Source organism: Kogia breviceps, chromosome 14 (assembly GCF_026419965.1).
Source record: "Kogia breviceps isolate mKogBre1 chromosome 14, mKogBre1 haplotype 1, whole genome shotgun sequence".
Taxonomy (NCBI): Eukaryota; Metazoa; Chordata; class Mammalia; order Artiodactyla; family Physeteridae; genus Kogia; species Kogia breviceps.
Genome location: NC_081323.1, coordinates 10,722,676 through 10,738,833, shown reverse-complemented (window position 1 = coordinate 10,738,833; position 16,158 = coordinate 10,722,676). Strand labels below are relative to the sequence as shown.

The following is a 16,158-nucleotide window of genomic DNA, read 5'->3' as shown; positions in this document are numbered from 1 at the left end:
GCCCCTCTCAGCTTCAGCCCAGAGAGGACAGGAGATGGAGGAGGCCAATTGTGAAAAGCATGGACTTAAGGGCCCCTGGGTCCACATCCCAGCTCTGCCACTGACTAGCTCTGTGACCACGAGCAAGTCATTTCTCTTCTCTGTGCCTCAGTCTCCTCGTCTGTAAAATGGGACTAAGAGTACTTCCGAACAGAGCTGTTGTATTAAATGAACTCACGTGTGAAGTGCTTAAAACAGACCCCAGTGTGTAATAGGCACCCTGCGTATCAGCTGCTTCTATTTATTTGTGTTTTTATACAAGCAGGGTCAGCTCCAAAGGCAGGGGTTTGTGCTGGTCCTCTGGAGGCTCAAGGAATAGGCTACACTGACACCACCACCCACCAGCTAGGGATGGGGAACCCGGAGATGCAGAAGGTTGAAGAGAAAGAAGCCCCGGGGCCCACTTTCCCCGGCTACACGGGGTCCCCCCCATAGCCAGGATGGGGCTCAACATGTCCCTACTCAAGTGGGGGACATGCTGTTGGGGGAGGGGCTGAGTGACCGCAGCAGAGGCAGGCGGTGGACAGCCTGGGCAGGGGGGCCGATGAAGTGGTGATGGGACGTCTGAGCCAAGGTAGAGACAGGCCAGCCAGGCAGGGCTCCAAGCCCAGAGCATGAGTTCTTCCAGCTGCCAGCTTTAGCCACAGATGCCAGAAAGGCAAGCAGTGATCCAGGCATCAGATGTGGCTGGAGACCCCGTCTCCTCCCCTCCACGGGGAACCTCGTCATCAGCATCCCTCCCAGACACACAGACTCAGATGCCACTTAGAGAGGGGGCTGAGGGGGGAGCAGAAGGGAATCTGAGACTGAGCTTTACCTAAAGGCCTGAAGTCCTGGAGCAGATTCAATCTACCAGGTTAGACTAAATCTAGCGTTTTTCCTTGTTGCCCTAGAACTGGGGTTTGTGAGAAATCTCAGATCAGTTACAGGAAATAAAGATCGTTTTCTCTGCATACACACGTGACAGTGTGAGGAAATGTGCAGCCACCCAATGTCCATCCGCTGCGTCTGAAACGTAGTACACGCTCAGGAAATGTCCACTGAATATGAGAATGGCGACTCAGTTCTGACTCGGGGTGGTAAGAGACAGGCGGCCAATCTCGAGGACTGGGGAAGAAAGAACTCTTTTCTCAGCTTCCTTTGGGGGGCGGAGGGACAGGGGGGCAGGCTTTGGAGTCAGACCCAACTGGGTTCAAACTCTGGCTTGGCCCTGGTGGTGGGCAGCTTCCAAAGCAGCCCCCTGCCACCCACCCCTGCAGGCGGCCACCCTGCCCCCTGAAGTATGAGTTGGCTCAGTGACGAGCTTCTAATGAATGGATATGGCAAAAGTGATGGTGTGGATGTCATCTCCAAGATGAGGTTATAAAAGACAGTGACTCCACACACACACACACACACTTTGACAGAGCAAGCTGACGTGCTGGAGAGGCCCACGTGGCTAGGAAGAGGGCCTCCCACCAACAGCTGTGGAGAAACTGCATCCTGCCTGCACCGCTGAGAGAATTTGGAAATGTATCCTGCCCCAGTTGGACCTTGAGGTGACTGGAGCCCCCTGACCCCTTGACTGCAGCCCATGAAAGGCCCTGAAGCAGAGGATCCAGCTGAGGCAGGCCTGGACCCCCAACCTGCAGAAACTTTGAGATTATAAACACGGGCTGTTTTAAGCCGTTCAGTTTTGAGATCGTGTGTTACGCAGCTATAGATAACTAATACAGCCCCTCGTTACCTCTGTGCCTGGGAACCAATTACTCAAACTTTACGTGTTCCCTCATCTAAAAATGTGCATAATGATACGTGCTATATAACTGCCAGTAATTAGTGCTCCTATAACCTCCTCACCTTCTAGCTTCATTGTGAGGACCAAGAAAATGGATGAACGAATGAATGAGTGGGACCCCTGGCTGAGCGTTGCAAAGATCACAGAATCGGGGAATGAAGCCCAAGGGTAGGTCGGAATGAAGCTGCGAAGAGCCCTCACTGAGCAGCTGTCACAAGGTCAGTGCCCCGCTCTCCCACGGGGAGAGGTCCTCCACCGCAGAGAAGCCTTACCTCCATCCTCACTTTGCCGACCAGGGCCTTCCTGGGGCTCCAGAGGACTGTGCTCACAGCTGCCTACCGCCGGGGCTCCCAGCATCCTGTGGCCTCCCCCATACCCCGACGCTGGGTTCTGCTGTCCCTTCTTCATGGATTATGTTCCCCACGGGGCTGCTGTTGCCCCAAAGCTGTCCAGGCTTGGCGCCGTGGAAGTAAACAAGCCGAGAGCCACGGCATCTGAGAGCTCCAGAAACTGGTCTTTGTGGGAAAGCTGCAGCCAGCTGGCACGAGTGTCATGGCCTGGCCGTGGCCCCCGAGCAGTCAGACCTGGCGGTGATGGGACAAAGGGGAAGAGGTCGGGCCTTAGCCTTCACACGGCGACAGGCGCCTGACTCCAGATTGGGAGAACAGACTTTCAGGCCAGATGCAGCTCACGGGGCCCGATGACTTCGATGCCCAGCGCTCCCCGGCCCAGGCCTACGTGATCCCCGCCCCCGAGCTGGATCTGCCGCGCGGCTCACCCCCGCCCTCCCGCCCCACAGAGACACGTGTCCATCCCTTCCTCTCATCCAGGGTTGGAGCCCCCTGAGCAGAGGGCCACAGGGGCCACATGGCCGTTGTCTGTCCTGCTGTCGCTCCGAAGATGGGAATGTGAGTCAGACCTTTGACGTCCACAGGCGTGGACACGCTGGCGGCCCATGGGCGACTCAGCTGTGGCAGGTAGTGGTTTGGGGGTAACCCCAGCCCTCCTCCTGGGTCCAGCTGATCCCACAGCTTCTTGGATGCTGGGCACACGGGCTGCCCAAGCTAGGTGACGACCACTTCGGTACTGGGCTCCCAATTGCCCCGAGGAAACAGAAGGCTCCTGCCCAGTGGGCAGCGGGTGAGTTAGGAGCCTGGCCCTGGAGCCACAGCCGGAAGCTGGCGCGCTGCTAGCCTCGGCTCTTCTCCATACGCGGCCATCGCCCCACGGGATCGCCGTCCTGACAATGGCTGGTGTGAATAAGAACTTGCTCTATGCCGTTAGCTCAGGCCGTCCCCGCAAGCCCCCAAGGGAGGTCTGTTACAATCCCTATCTTACATTCCGACCATTCTAATCAGAGGGTGAGGTGGGTTAAATCAAACCCAACTCCCCAAAATCATGGCCTACTCATCATTCGCCCACATAGGGCTGTCTAAGGGGCTGCACGCAGGGGAACCAGGATCGGGACCCAGGTAGTCTGGCTTTGAGGGTGTGCTCTCTGCCGTGTGTCCGTCCAGCCCCTACCTACTCACCAGGCTCATCAACCTCCCACACAAAGTGCTGCAGGCTGGCTTTGTCCTTCGGGGACGCCCGACCTCCCCAGGGGTCTCCAGCCCACTCACTCTCTCCAATCTGACAGAGCAACTATTTCCTGGCCCCGGAGTCCCAGTTGTTGGAAATTACAAGTTTTCTTTCCTGACTCCTAATTGCACGTGTCTCCCATTAGCCAAAGCAAGTTCTTTCCACTTAATAAAAAACAAAAAACAAAAAACTGCAGAGCGTCATCTGGCCGCGCGCTCATTCGTCTCTGTCGGAGCCCCATCCCAGCCCCACCAGGCCCTACTCTCCCCTCGCCGATGCCACCATCACAGAAACAGCCCCACCAATGCCGCAAGGCCGTGGCCGGGCCTGGCCCGAGAACTCGGGGCTTGTCGACCTGCCAGAGTGAGTCACTTTGCGAGCATTTAATAGCATTGTCTTGATGATGAATAAATCACACCTTAACGGACCATTTTTCCATTTGTAGCCCCCAGTCAAGACTCCTAAAATGTCCCCAGACGTGAGGGATGGCGTGGCACGTCAGCTTCCTGCCGCAGGAGACCCAGCACTGGCAACCCGATGCAGAGCACAGCCTCAGGTTCCCACGGTAAAGACAAGATTCCTCCCCTGTCCCTTTACAGCCTCTCTGGGCGGGATGTTTCCGGAAAGAGGTGCAGGCCGGGAGCAAGCCTATCTCAGATACTGGGATTCTGGGAAGGAAAGTACGGCAACCCCAAGCTCTCGGGGGGAGATTGGAGCGTCTCAAAATCTGGCCAGCTTTGGAGTCAGAAAGAAAAGGGTCTGAAGCCCAGCTTTGCTATTTGCCAGCTGTGTGACCTAGGGCAAGTCAGTTCACCTATCTGGGCCTCAGAGATAATCACAGGACCACTTCACACAGCTTCAGAGAGGGCCAAATGAGAGAAGGAATAAAAGAAGCCCAGAGAAGTGCCTGCCACGTGGTGTGTACTGCTTCAATAGGTGGTGAAGGGAGTGTTAATAATGGCGAATACTGGGCTTCCCTGGTGGCGCAGTGGTTGAGAGTCCGCCTGCCGATGCGGGGGACGCGGGTTCGTGCCCCGGTCCGGGAGGATCCCACATGCCGCGGAACAGCTGGGCCCGTGAGCCATGGCCGCTGAGCCTGTGCATCTGGAGCCTGTGCTCCGCAACGGGAGAGGCCACAACAGTGAGAGGCCCGTGGAACGCAAAAAAAAAATAGTGGCAAATATTTATTAGGTGGTGTCTTAAGTTGAATGGTGTCCCCCCAAAATTCATGTCTACCCAGAGACTTAGAACATGACCTTCTCTGGAAATAGTCTTTGCAGATGTAACTAGTTATGATGAGGTCGTACTGTATTCGGGTGGCCCTAAATCCAATGACTGGTGTCTTTATAAGAGGAGAGGACACACGGAAGAGGGCCAGTGAGGGCAGTGAACACCTGCTCTTTCATTTGCTCTCTCGTTCGGGGCAGGTCCAACAGCACACTGGGCGCGGACCCGAGGCTGCCAGCATCCAGAGTGCAGGGAGCCCCTGACCCTTCAGATACTCTGGAAGAATTCCTAAGGTCATCCCTGGATTTGCCCTCCCTGGATTTTCTTCAGTCGCCCTGCAGTCGGGTACAGAGGAGGGGGAGAAACCCAGGCAAAAACCACACTTCCGATCCAATCCAGCAGCAAACATCCCTCACACTGGGTCAGGAGTGTTTGTCCATCGGGAAACAAAAACAGTTCATCTGAGTTTCTTCACCCTTTGTCCCAAGAGGCAAAAATGTCAGAAATGTGCACGAGCTCTGGTCACAGAGGGACACTGTATCTCGTCCCCACGGTCCATTTCCTGCACGGGGCTAAGGGTCAGGAGAAGTGGATCGGCCCCTGCTGTGCTGTGGGCTGGCTGTGGGGCGCAGGGTGAGGCTCTCCCATCTCTGGACCTCAGTTTTCTTATCTGTAAAATGGGGGTGTTGTCACCTCATTCAGCATTGCATGGAGTTAAGTACCAGCAGATGGCATAACCACAGGTCAGATCATACTGGGTGGTTTTCCTCTATTTTCTCTAAGGAGGTCAACAACATGAGAAATGGGGTCTTCCGTCAGTGCCTCCCTCAGACACTACTTTATAACCAGCAGACTTGGCCCTGTCGGTCAATGCATTTGATTCACCAAGTACCCACTGCATGCACGGCACTGTGCTGGTTTCTGGGAGGATATATATGACTGTTAACACTGAAGATTAACAATATCAGCAGTAGCCAGCATTTATTGAGCATTTGCTAGATCCAAAGCATTATGTGCTTTGCCTCATTTAATTCCGAAAACAAACCTACTAGATAGGAATCATCAGAACCCCCATTTCTGAAAGAAGACTCAGTCCAGAGGGAGGAAGACTTGCCCGAGCCCACACAGTTAGGCTGGACTCTGTTTATCCTCGATTTCAGACCAGATGCTGCGGCCTGCAAGTACCCACGGCCCAGTGGGCGAGGTGAGCCTGGACCCTCCCATAGATGCGACATTCCTAACCTGAGCTTGTGTCTCTCGTGCCCGACACAGGGTCAAACATTCCACCAATGTTGCATTGCTGAGACCTCCCAAGACCTTCCTGAGGAGTTTTCACCACTATTGTTATTATACGGTTCATACAGATGAGGACACGGAGGCCCTGGGGGTTACATGGGTGGAGAGCTAAGAAGTCAGGACCAAAATCCAGCCTTCCTGACTCCTCCTGTCCCTGCAAAAGGGAGCCGGACACCATGGTACTAAATCCATGCAGAGACATCCAAGAGTATTGGAACAGAGATCCCAGGGGTCTTCCTGGAGGAAGGGGATCGCAAAAGATGGGCTGAACCTGCATGGCACAGATTTCCTCTGTCCAGGCCAGCTCAGGCATTTGCCAGAAACTTGGGGACCAGATGGCCTCACTCCTCTGAGGGACTCAGAGGAATCTGTCCCACCTAGCTCGGGAGGGCCTGACCCTGCCCTGCCCCACAGGCCGGTCTGCATGCCAGGCCGGGGCTGGCCCGTGGCCCACACATCTCTCCTCATTCTGCAGGCCCCGGGGAGGAAAGTCCAGAGCCAAGGTTATCGTGGGGTTCACATACCCCGGGGAGGGGTGGATACACAAAGCTACAGGTCATTCAATGCAGCAAGACTTGCAATCACAAAAGACTGGAACCAATGTCACGTCTATCAACAGGGGACTGGGTTAAGATACTTTGGTACAATCACATATGACTCAAGCGTCAGAGGAGATCCTGAGTCCATAATAAAAACTGACGTTTAGGAAGGACTTTACATGTGGTCAGGATCTCTTCCAAGTGTATCCACTCATTTGGTCCTTACAGCAATCTCAGGATGGACCATGACCATCACTTTAAAATGAGGAAAGTGAGGCACGAAAAGCTCAAGTCCCTCGTCCGCAGCTCACCGCTACGCACCGCGGAGCTGAGATTTGGGTGAGGGCAACAGAGGCTGGCTAGGGAACAGCCGGCCACATGGTCTCCCAGCTTCTCTGTCTTGACAAGAGCCCTGGCGCTCTTGGAACGCAGGAAGGAAGAGAGGCACGCAGACACCCTTCAGCACTCCCTGCCCTGTGCCAGCCTGGGGAGCAGGTGCAATTAGAAGAGGCTTGACTGAGGCGTCCTCGACTGAAGCGGATTCTGATAACTCAGCCGCTGTGGTAGCCAACTTCCCCTCCAGCCAATTACGGCCCGCGGGGCCCACTGATGATTTTTACAGCCTTTCCTGGAGTCATGACAAGGAAAACTAAATGAGCTACAGGACCCCTTTCATCACTAACAGCCGGCTATCACGGCTGGAGGCAGAGGAAGGAAAGAAAAATCACTTTTCTCCCCCACTTTGAGCTAATCAACAGAACTCGAGCCTGGACGGCCAACATGTTGGTGTTGAGAAAAGCTGTTCTCAAGCAGAGCTAATTGGCAACAGAAATGGAATCTTCCCGGCCCCCTCCCCCCGCAAAAAGTATAAACATGCTTTCTCCCTGGGAATTACCCTCCAGAATAGGTATTCCAGACGTGTGTGTGTGCAATGGCCCGAGCACGGCCGTCAGCTTCCCATGGGCGAGGCCAGACGGCCTGTGCCAGTCACCACTCATCCCGGTTGGCCCTTCTGGCAATAAGATGGTCACCGAGGTCAATGGCCAGACCAGTCCAGACTGGAGTGGACGGCTCCACTCCTGTTGCCCAGCACCCCTGCCCTTCTCCCAAGAACAGCAGCTGGCTTTGGGACACCTCAGGCCCTGATTCGCCGACACTGGTTCGGGTGGAATCGATTCCCCCTCAGCTCCAAGGATAAGCCTTGTCAGTTGCTCATGCCAAGGAGCGTATTCCAGGGATATTTCAGGAATGGGCGTACAAGCCGACAAGAAACAACACGGCACAAGAAAGGAACACTTCATGAGGCTTCTGGAAAAGAGAGCTCTTGCCACTTTAGAGGTGCAGAGAGGTGAAGTAATTTGCCTAGAATCACACAGCACAGTGGTAGGGGATCCAGGATTTGAACCCAAGTCTGTAGGACTGAAGAGTTTGCAACACTTAACTGCTAAGCTCTACCAAGAGGGGGAATAAACTCCAGAGGAAGCCAGACAAGCTGGATCCAAACCCAACTCTGTGTGATTCCAGGCAAGTTACTTAACCTCTCTGTTCATCAGTTTCCAGACCTGTAAAGTGGGGCTTATAAGAGCACCTCCACTTGCGGGACCTGAGGGTTGAGTGAATTTACAGCAATACATGTAAAGTGTGTGGAAAAGTGCCTGTCTCACGGTGAGGATTTACCCTTACCCCCAACACACTGTTTCCCACATGTGATGAGAGTCAGACTTAAAAAAAGCAGGGGAAGGGGAGGAAGGAGAGGTCGATGCTATCAGGGCAAGGTCTTTAATCCCTACCCCACATTTTGCTTCCTATAGCATAGCTGTCAGGCTCGGTTCCCCTCCAGGAGCAGCCATACCACAGAGATGTGGTGCATACCCAGCCCTCTCAGGCTTGGGTACGCTGACCTGGAGAGACAGAGCCGATGGCAGCTGGGCCTGTCCATGTGGTGGTGGTCGAGATCCAGGGGAAATTCCACTCATTCAAGTGGCAAAAAAGTAAGACATCTGACAAATGCCACATGGTTGAGGGTGGGTGTGAATCGGTACAGCCACATTGGAAAATAGTTCAGTATGTTATTTCATATTTCCTACGACCCAGCAATCCTACTCCCGGGCACACATCTGAGACACACGCCAGCATGAATGTACTAGGACAAGTGCAAGAATGCTCAAAGCAATTCTGTTTATAACAGCAAACAGATAAGTGGAAACAGCCCAAAGACCCATAGACTTGGAAAACAAATTCTGGCATACCGCAGAATAGTATACAGCAGTGAAAATGAATCAACAGCAAGCCATATGCAGCCACAGATGAACTTTAGTGATAAAATGCTTTAAGAACACATAGGTACCACAAGACAACATATATCTTTTTATAAAGTTCAAAAATAAGTAAAAGTAGGGCTTCCCTGGTGGCACAGTGGTTGAGAGTCCGCCTGCCGATGCAGGGGACACGGGTTCGTGCCCCGGTCCGGGAAGATCCCACGTGCCGCGGAGCGGCTGAGCCCGTGAGCCATGGCCGCTGAGCCTGCGCGTCCGGAGCCTGTGCTCCGCAACGGGAGAGGCCACAGCAGTGAGAGGCCCGCGTACCACAAAAAAAAAAAAAAAAAAAAAAGTAAAAGTAAATAATATATTATTATGGCATAAATATGTGAGTGATAATACTATTTTTTTAAACAAGGGAAATCAGGATGATGAAAACATTCTGGCGATGGATGCCGGCGATGATTGCAAAGCATTGCGAGTGTGCTACGTGCCACAGAACTGCACCCTGGAAAATGGTAAATTTTATATTATGGATATCTTACTACAATTCTTTAAAAACCAAGGGAAAGATAAACACAAAATTCAAATAGTAGCTGCCACAGTAGGAAGGAGCACATACCTGGTTATAAATAATTGTCACAGCTGTTTGTGGGTTGGGTGGGTAAATGGGGAGATTCAATTGTCTCTTTCACCTGGGTTGTGAGTAATTCAAGTCACCTGAGGTCCATTTTTTAAAGACTTGAGGAAAGCTCTCTGGACCTGGATTTGGGGACCAGGGATCTAACGGGTGCCACTGGGCAAGTGAGAAAAGACCTTGGGCAGTTCCCACTGCTGTCAACCAGGCATCAGCCTATCTGCCATCTGGCGGGTGGGTGCAACCAATGGTCTGGAGCCACCACTTAAGCCCACCTCCTCATGCCCCCACCTGCAGGGCTTTCCCCTCCCCTCACTCACTCTCCCCTGGGGAGTGAGTTTGGAGGGCGATGCTAGGCTCACTCCTCAGCGGAGGGCTGCCGGCAGCACTGGGTGGTGGCAGAGGGGATTCAATTCAAGGGACAACATGGTGACAGCCACCTGGCCAAGAGAGAATCCGTGTCCCATCACCTGCCTGACTCCTGGGTTTATCCGAACTCAGGTAAGAAAGAGGGAGTTGTTTACCGGGTCCTCCAAGCCCACCTGAGACAGACAAGTGGGGTGAGTACCGGGGCCACGTGAAGAGTCTGGAACCTGGGCCTGGTTGGTCTGACGGGCACGTGTGAGGACGCACGATTCCACAGACTCTGATTGTTTTGCAAAGGAGCGGCCGCTTGGTGAGTTAGCACGGGCTATTAAAATGCTGTATTCATAAATGAAATGTAGCATGCAGCTAGAGGTTCCCAGGGACCCTAATTCAGTCTGACTGCTTTGTCACCCTCGGCAACATAGCAAAGCAAAGATGCCATAAGTCTTCACTGAGTACCTACTATGGGATACAGCACTGAACAAAACAGGCAAAAAAAAAAAAAAAAATCCTGCCCTCAGGAAACTCACATTCTAGTAGAGGATATTTTGAAAAAGAAAAATAATATATTATTTTTAGATGATGGAAAGAGGTACGGAGTGAGCCAAGTGGAGATCTGGGAATGAGTGTCCCAGGCAGAGGGGAAGGCAAGTGCAAAGGTCCTGAGGCAGTACTGAGCCTGGCTCACTTGAGAACAGTGAGTGTGGTGAGGGGCAGGGCAGGGCAGAATCTGGAGATGAGGTCCAGACTCTGCGGGGCCTGGTGGCCGTGGTTAGGAGCAGGGAGCCAGGCCTGCGGGGAGGAGGGTGTCCTGAGCAGAGGAGGGGCAGGATCTGACTTCCTTTTAATAAGACCTGCTGGCTGCCCATCAGAGAGGCAAGAGGAGAAGCAGAGACGTCAGTGAGGAGGCAACCACAATGGTCCAGAGAGGGATGATGGCCGCGGGGACGGGGGTGGCGGCCGTGGAGGTGACGGGAAGCCATCAGCTTCCGGGGACAGGTTGAGGGTAGAGCCAATAGAATGTCTTTTTTACTGAAAAATGGAAGCAGCTGGGCTCTACTCATGTGTTTTGCAGTCCAGAAAGTTTGAGACCTGGTTTGAAAATAAGAGATGTGGTTGTCAAAAGGGCTCCCTTCTCACAACCTCCTGGGGCTTCTGTTATGCAGGCATTGAAAGGAGTGGTTTAGGTCTTCCTGTGCTAACAGGAAAAGACACCCGGGGTGTATTGTCAAGTGAGAAAAGGAAGATGCAGAATAAAATGTAAGAATGACCTCATTTTTGAACATTAAAATTCCATGTAGGAGTGAATGAATGGTCTGGAAGAATAGACAGTGGTTACCTGGAGCAGGACCCACTGAGATTTAAAGTCAGGATTGCCCTTTCTACATGCAAAATAAAAGAATCAAAAAACCTGGTTTTAGCTCCTTTTAAGATTGCTGTGGGCAGGGCTCGCTTCCTGCCATACCAGACTCACTTCTCATAGGCGGCCACTGTCCCCACCTGGGCCTCCTCCTTGGCTAGGCCTGTAAGAAGGCAGAACAGGGGAATGAGAAATATTTTCCTCTCGTGCTTGCCGGCCTGGGAGACTGGAAAGGGCCCACCTGGCTCCTAGGCTTTCTAAAAATAGAAAGTTGTCTGAACTTTCCAATAGGTTTGGCTTAGCTGTTCCTCCTCCATGTTCCAAGACGCCATTTTGATTAGAGAATCATGTGTTGTGCATGAAAATCAAGGATGACAGGAGCGAGACCTGAAAAGGGATGGAATTTACAGGGAGCTGCCCCCGATGGGCCCAGGAAACGCCCTGCGAATGTGGAGGGGCGGGAGGGCACGAATGGGGGGGCACCGAGAATGCGGGGACCCAGGGCCTTTGTGCCGCCTGAGCTGGGGCCCTGGAGGCAGCCGGCGCAAATAACACCTTCTGGCCCTCCCGATCTCTGCATCCATTCCAGCGCTTAGGGCAGGAGAGAGGAGTTTGGCTGTTGGGTTTGTTGGAGGCCAGAGGAGGAAGTTGAGGGATTGCGTCCAAGGCCCAGTGCCTGGAGTTTGAATCCCTTTGGGTGAGAGCTGAGGACGGTCCATGACAAGATTTCTTGTGCCCTGGGCACAAGCATATATGCTATGGGGCCAGTGGTGTGTTGGTAAAGGTTTAACAACCAGCTTTCCAGGGGAAAGTGTATGTGTGTGTGTGCACGTGCACACATGTGTACAAATATAGGCGCTCATGCCTGCACACATAAACACATATATTCTCAGGTTTACTATAGATTGTATTGATGTAAAGGATGTGTAGCACACGACTTACAGATAAACATAAAATGTATAATAGCCCCCCCTTTTGTAAATTTCATATACTCAGCTGATTCACACAGGACATTTTTGTTGAGTTTTGCCCCCAACTCTTGTATCTGTTGTCACCCTATGGTTGTAATTGATGAGTGACTGTAGTTCTTTCCAGAACGTTGGCTGATATCTGCCTTTACCTTAAGGACTGAGACAAAAATGATACACCAACCAAAAAGCAGGAAGTGTACAACTTCCCCGCTTTTGGGTGTTATTCCCACTGTAACAATTAGAGACATGACACATTTTTATGTTTAACCTGCATCATCCTTTTCTCCCTCCCTTTCTTTGTCTAGATCACTTTGTCTGTTGATCTAGACAATCAACAAAACAATAAATCAAGCCCTGAGCTGTACTGTTTGCCAATTCCCGTAGTGTAATTACTCCCACCATGGCCGACTTCAGGCTACCAACTTAAGTTGCAAAAAAACGGAATTGGGAAGAAATCTGCAATAGTGCACTGTCAGGGGGTGTTCCGACCAGACAGACACACGGGACGTGAATATCCCCAGGAGAACCAGTATCAGTAACGTGTAGTTTTAAAAACTGGAAAGTGATGAGTTTTGAGTACTTACGACCTTTGTTTTTTGGGTTTATTTATTTATTTATTTCATTTATTTATTTATTTTTTGGCTGCGTTGGGTGTTTGTTGCTGCGCGCGGGCTTTCTCTAGTTGCAGCGAGCGGGGGCTGCTCTTCGTTGTGGTGCATGGGCTTCTCATTGCGGTGGCTTCTCTTGTTGCGGAGCACGGGCTCTAGGTGTGTGCGCTTCAGTAGTTGTGGCTCGTGGGCTCTAGAGTGCAGGCTCAGTAGTTGTGGCGCTCGGGCTTAGTTGCTCCGCGGCATGTGGGATCTTCCCGGACCAGGACTCGAACCCATGTCCCCTGCATTGGCAGGCGGATTCTTAACCACTGTGTCATCAGGGAAGCCTCACAACCTTTGTTTTTAATTAAATTTATTTACTTATAAGTTTATGTAGCTTAATTTTTAATAATGGCTCTGGTTAGCAACGAGTTCACCAAATTCCTGAAAATCTGACAGTCGGCTTTTGCGAGCCGGTCCAAGCTGGGTCCAGCACACCACCCGTGCAGGGGCCACACGGCAGAGAGTGTCACGGGCTGGGGGCGAAGCCGTTCCCTCCACCTCTGCCCAGAACCCAGAGCAGCTCGGGCACTAAGCAGTTGGAGTCTGGCCCCACCAGATGGGTGCTGGCAACAGTGAAGCTTCTCCCAGTGGCCTTGGGGGCAGAGGAGAGGGACCAGTTTGCAAGCCAATGTGAAGCATCCCTTTGGAGCTCCCCAGAAAGAACTGGGGGACCCTGGGGGGTGCTGAGCTTCCAATGACGCGTAGGTGAGGGCTCCGTAAGTGGCAGACATCTAGGTTCAATCACTCTGTGCCAAACCTAAGCTGCGGGACTGAGCTGGGCTTTCAGCATTTCATGAGGCTTTTCTGAAGCTTGCGGGGTCCTAGGACTGTTCTCGCTGAGAGCAGTCACGGGGCACTGCAGGCCAGAAATCACTTCTTCCAGCCCATCTTAATCCCAGTCTCCTCCGGCGCCTTCCCTGATGCACTGGGGGACTCGCGGGGAGATTTTCCTCCTCTTTAAGCTTGTGTCTCACCCCCATTTAGAACATAAGTGCCTTCCAGGCAGAGTCACAGCAATTTAGAGTTGCAAAGAAATTTTAGAGATTTCCTAAAATAATCTCGTTTTATAGATGAGAGAAGGGAGTGACTTGCTCAAGATTACAAAAATCAAGGGCAGAACTGTGTAGGGTGACCAACTGTCCTGGTTTGCCCGGGACTGAGGGGGTCTCCTGGGACAAGTTGGTCACTCTTGAGCTAGGACCACCAGTCGGGTCTCGACTCAAGACCAAGGCAGAGGGTCTGGGCCAGTCCCAGAAAGAAAAGGAGTGAGTACAGAGCTGCCGCGGGATGGAATTTTCCAAGGGAAGAGAAAAGAGGAGGCCATATCTGGGTGCTGGGACTTCCAGCTCTACCCAGGCGGCTGGCACCCGAGGGACTTCCCACCTGCCACAGCCCTGCTGTGGATTTCCCAGCCCTTGATGTAACATGCATCCTCCTTGTCGCTGCCAGGGAGACACTAGCTGACTATATCTGCATCTTATCTCTTGGCCGCTGTCACCACAGCTTCAGGGATGTATATGCAAATAGCCTACGATAATATTAATATGTGATTTTCCCCCCAAGGGAGGCATGTGGAAAGCACTGTATGTGTTTCACAATTCTGTTTCGTCCAGAGGAGCAGTGGGGGCCCAGAATGATTCGAAACAGATTTTTGAAAAGACAAAATAAAACTGGAACAAAACCTCATAGAGGCATGTGCCACTCTCCCCACCCCCAGCTCTCCCCAGCCCTGCCTAATATTAACTCTCTTCTCTCATTCCCCGGGAGCCTCGTGCAGCAAGTGGTATCAGGCCGTCTCCATTCAAGCCAGGAGCCCCTGCCCTTCCCTGGGCTGACATACCCTCTAAATAGTTGCAGGCTGATCAGCCTGCTGCTTCGTCTGTCCCACTGTTCTGCTTCCTCGTACACATAACACTCCCCTGACACCCTCTCCTCCTTCACCTCTGCTTCCTGGGATAGTCACGGACTCAGAGAACACAGAAGTCCCAGCTACTCCTGGAGGTGGAGAGCTTCTGAGATCTGATTCTCATCTCTGCCACCGACCAGCTGTGTGACCTTGGGCAAGTCACTTCATTTCTCTGTGCCTCCATTTGCTCCATGTACAACGAGAATAAGAGTAATAATCCCTGTCCTGCCAGGGGCTCATGGGGATTCTCTGAGTTAAAGCTTCAGCAATGCCTGGCACAGTGCCTGGCATGCAGCAGACCCACAAAACATAGCAGTCATAGGGAATTCCCTGGAGTCCAGTGGTTAGGACTCTGTACTTTCACTGAATGGGCCGGGATTCATTCCCTGGTCGTGGAATTAAGATCCTGCAAGCTGCCTGGCGCTGCTAAAAACAAGGAAAAAACAGTAGTCCTAGTAAGAGCCCCTTAAAGATCACCTAGTTCAACCCCTCATTGTAGGGATGGACAAAGGGAGGCCCAGAGAGGGGAAAGAAGTTGCCCAAAGCCACACAGCAAGACGCTGCCATCTCATCTCAGCCTCAGCGCTTGGGGGAGCTCCAGGTGGGATGTGCGGATGCCCTCCTCACATACCCCGACTCCCTCTAAAGTCTGGTCCACGCCAGCTGCACACGGAGCAGTCGCTTCGCACTCACCATCGAGCAGGTCTCGACATTCAGGGCCGTGTCACGCCGTCCTCCTGGAAGCCACTCGGCTTTCTCTATCGCTGAAGCGAGCGTCGGCTCCCATCGGCTGCGGGGCTCGGGAAACCAGCCTGTCCGGACTGGCCGCTCGGAAGATGGCCTCGGAGGACCCCCTGCCCGCGGTCTTCCTCGTGGTGCCGCGGGGACGGCGCGTGGCCGCCAGCCGGGCTCCGATAAAGCAGCCTGGCTCTTATCCGGCCTGTGTCAGGGTGCAGGCGGCCGCGGAGCCGGGGTTCCAGGAAGCCCGCCTGGGGCACCCCCCCCCCCCCGGCCGGCCCCGTTCCCCCCGGATGCTGCCTGCCGCTCTGGCCACGGCCGATTGCCCGTCAGTGTCACTCTGAGCTCTGCCAAGGAGAATTCCATGCTGGCCCCCTGCAGGCGGAGCCCCACCCCTTCACGGCCCACCCCCACTCGCATCTTGGCAAGGGGACCGGGAAAGGCAGCTAATTTCAAGTCCGTACAGCGTTTGTGGTCGTGTCCTGAACTCTCCATGATTAATCACGGAGCATCTGATTTCTGCTTTGCCTCAGAGGGGGGTGTGGAGAGGCCTGGAAGTTTCTGTTTACTCATTCTGCACCGGGCTTCGTGCTAATCACAAACAGACGGGACCCGGCCTCCCCTCCCTCCCCCGCCCTCTTCTTACCTTGCCACTTTCGGGTCCCCCTCCTCACTTTTTCTCCTTTCCCGCCTTTCTTCCCTCTTTCCCATCTGTTCCCTGCCTCTGTCCCAGATCCGGTCCTCCGTACACCCCTTCCTCTTGTCCTGGTTCCCCCGAAGCCCCCTCTGCACCTCCCACTTCTCCTGGGA

At 53.2% G+C, this 16,158-nt stretch overlaps 1 protein-coding gene across 3 annotated transcripts in view; it reads right to left on the bottom strand.

Annotated features, from left to right (window-relative positions):
- RIPOR3 (RIPOR family member 3) overlaps window positions 1-15,684 on the bottom strand; it is a 73,242-nt gene extending 57,558 nt beyond the window's left edge. For all 3 annotated transcript variants that reach the window (XM_067013901.1, XM_067013902.1, XM_059036035.2), the window contains exon 1: window positions 15,304-15,684. In XM_067013901.1, coding sequence (XP_066870002.1) covers window positions 15,304-15,306 — 3 coding nt within the window. In that variant the 5' untranslated portion in view covers window positions 15,307-15,684. The remainder of the gene's footprint in view (window positions 1-15,303) is intronic.
- Window positions 15,685-16,158: the final 474 nt, after the last annotated feature.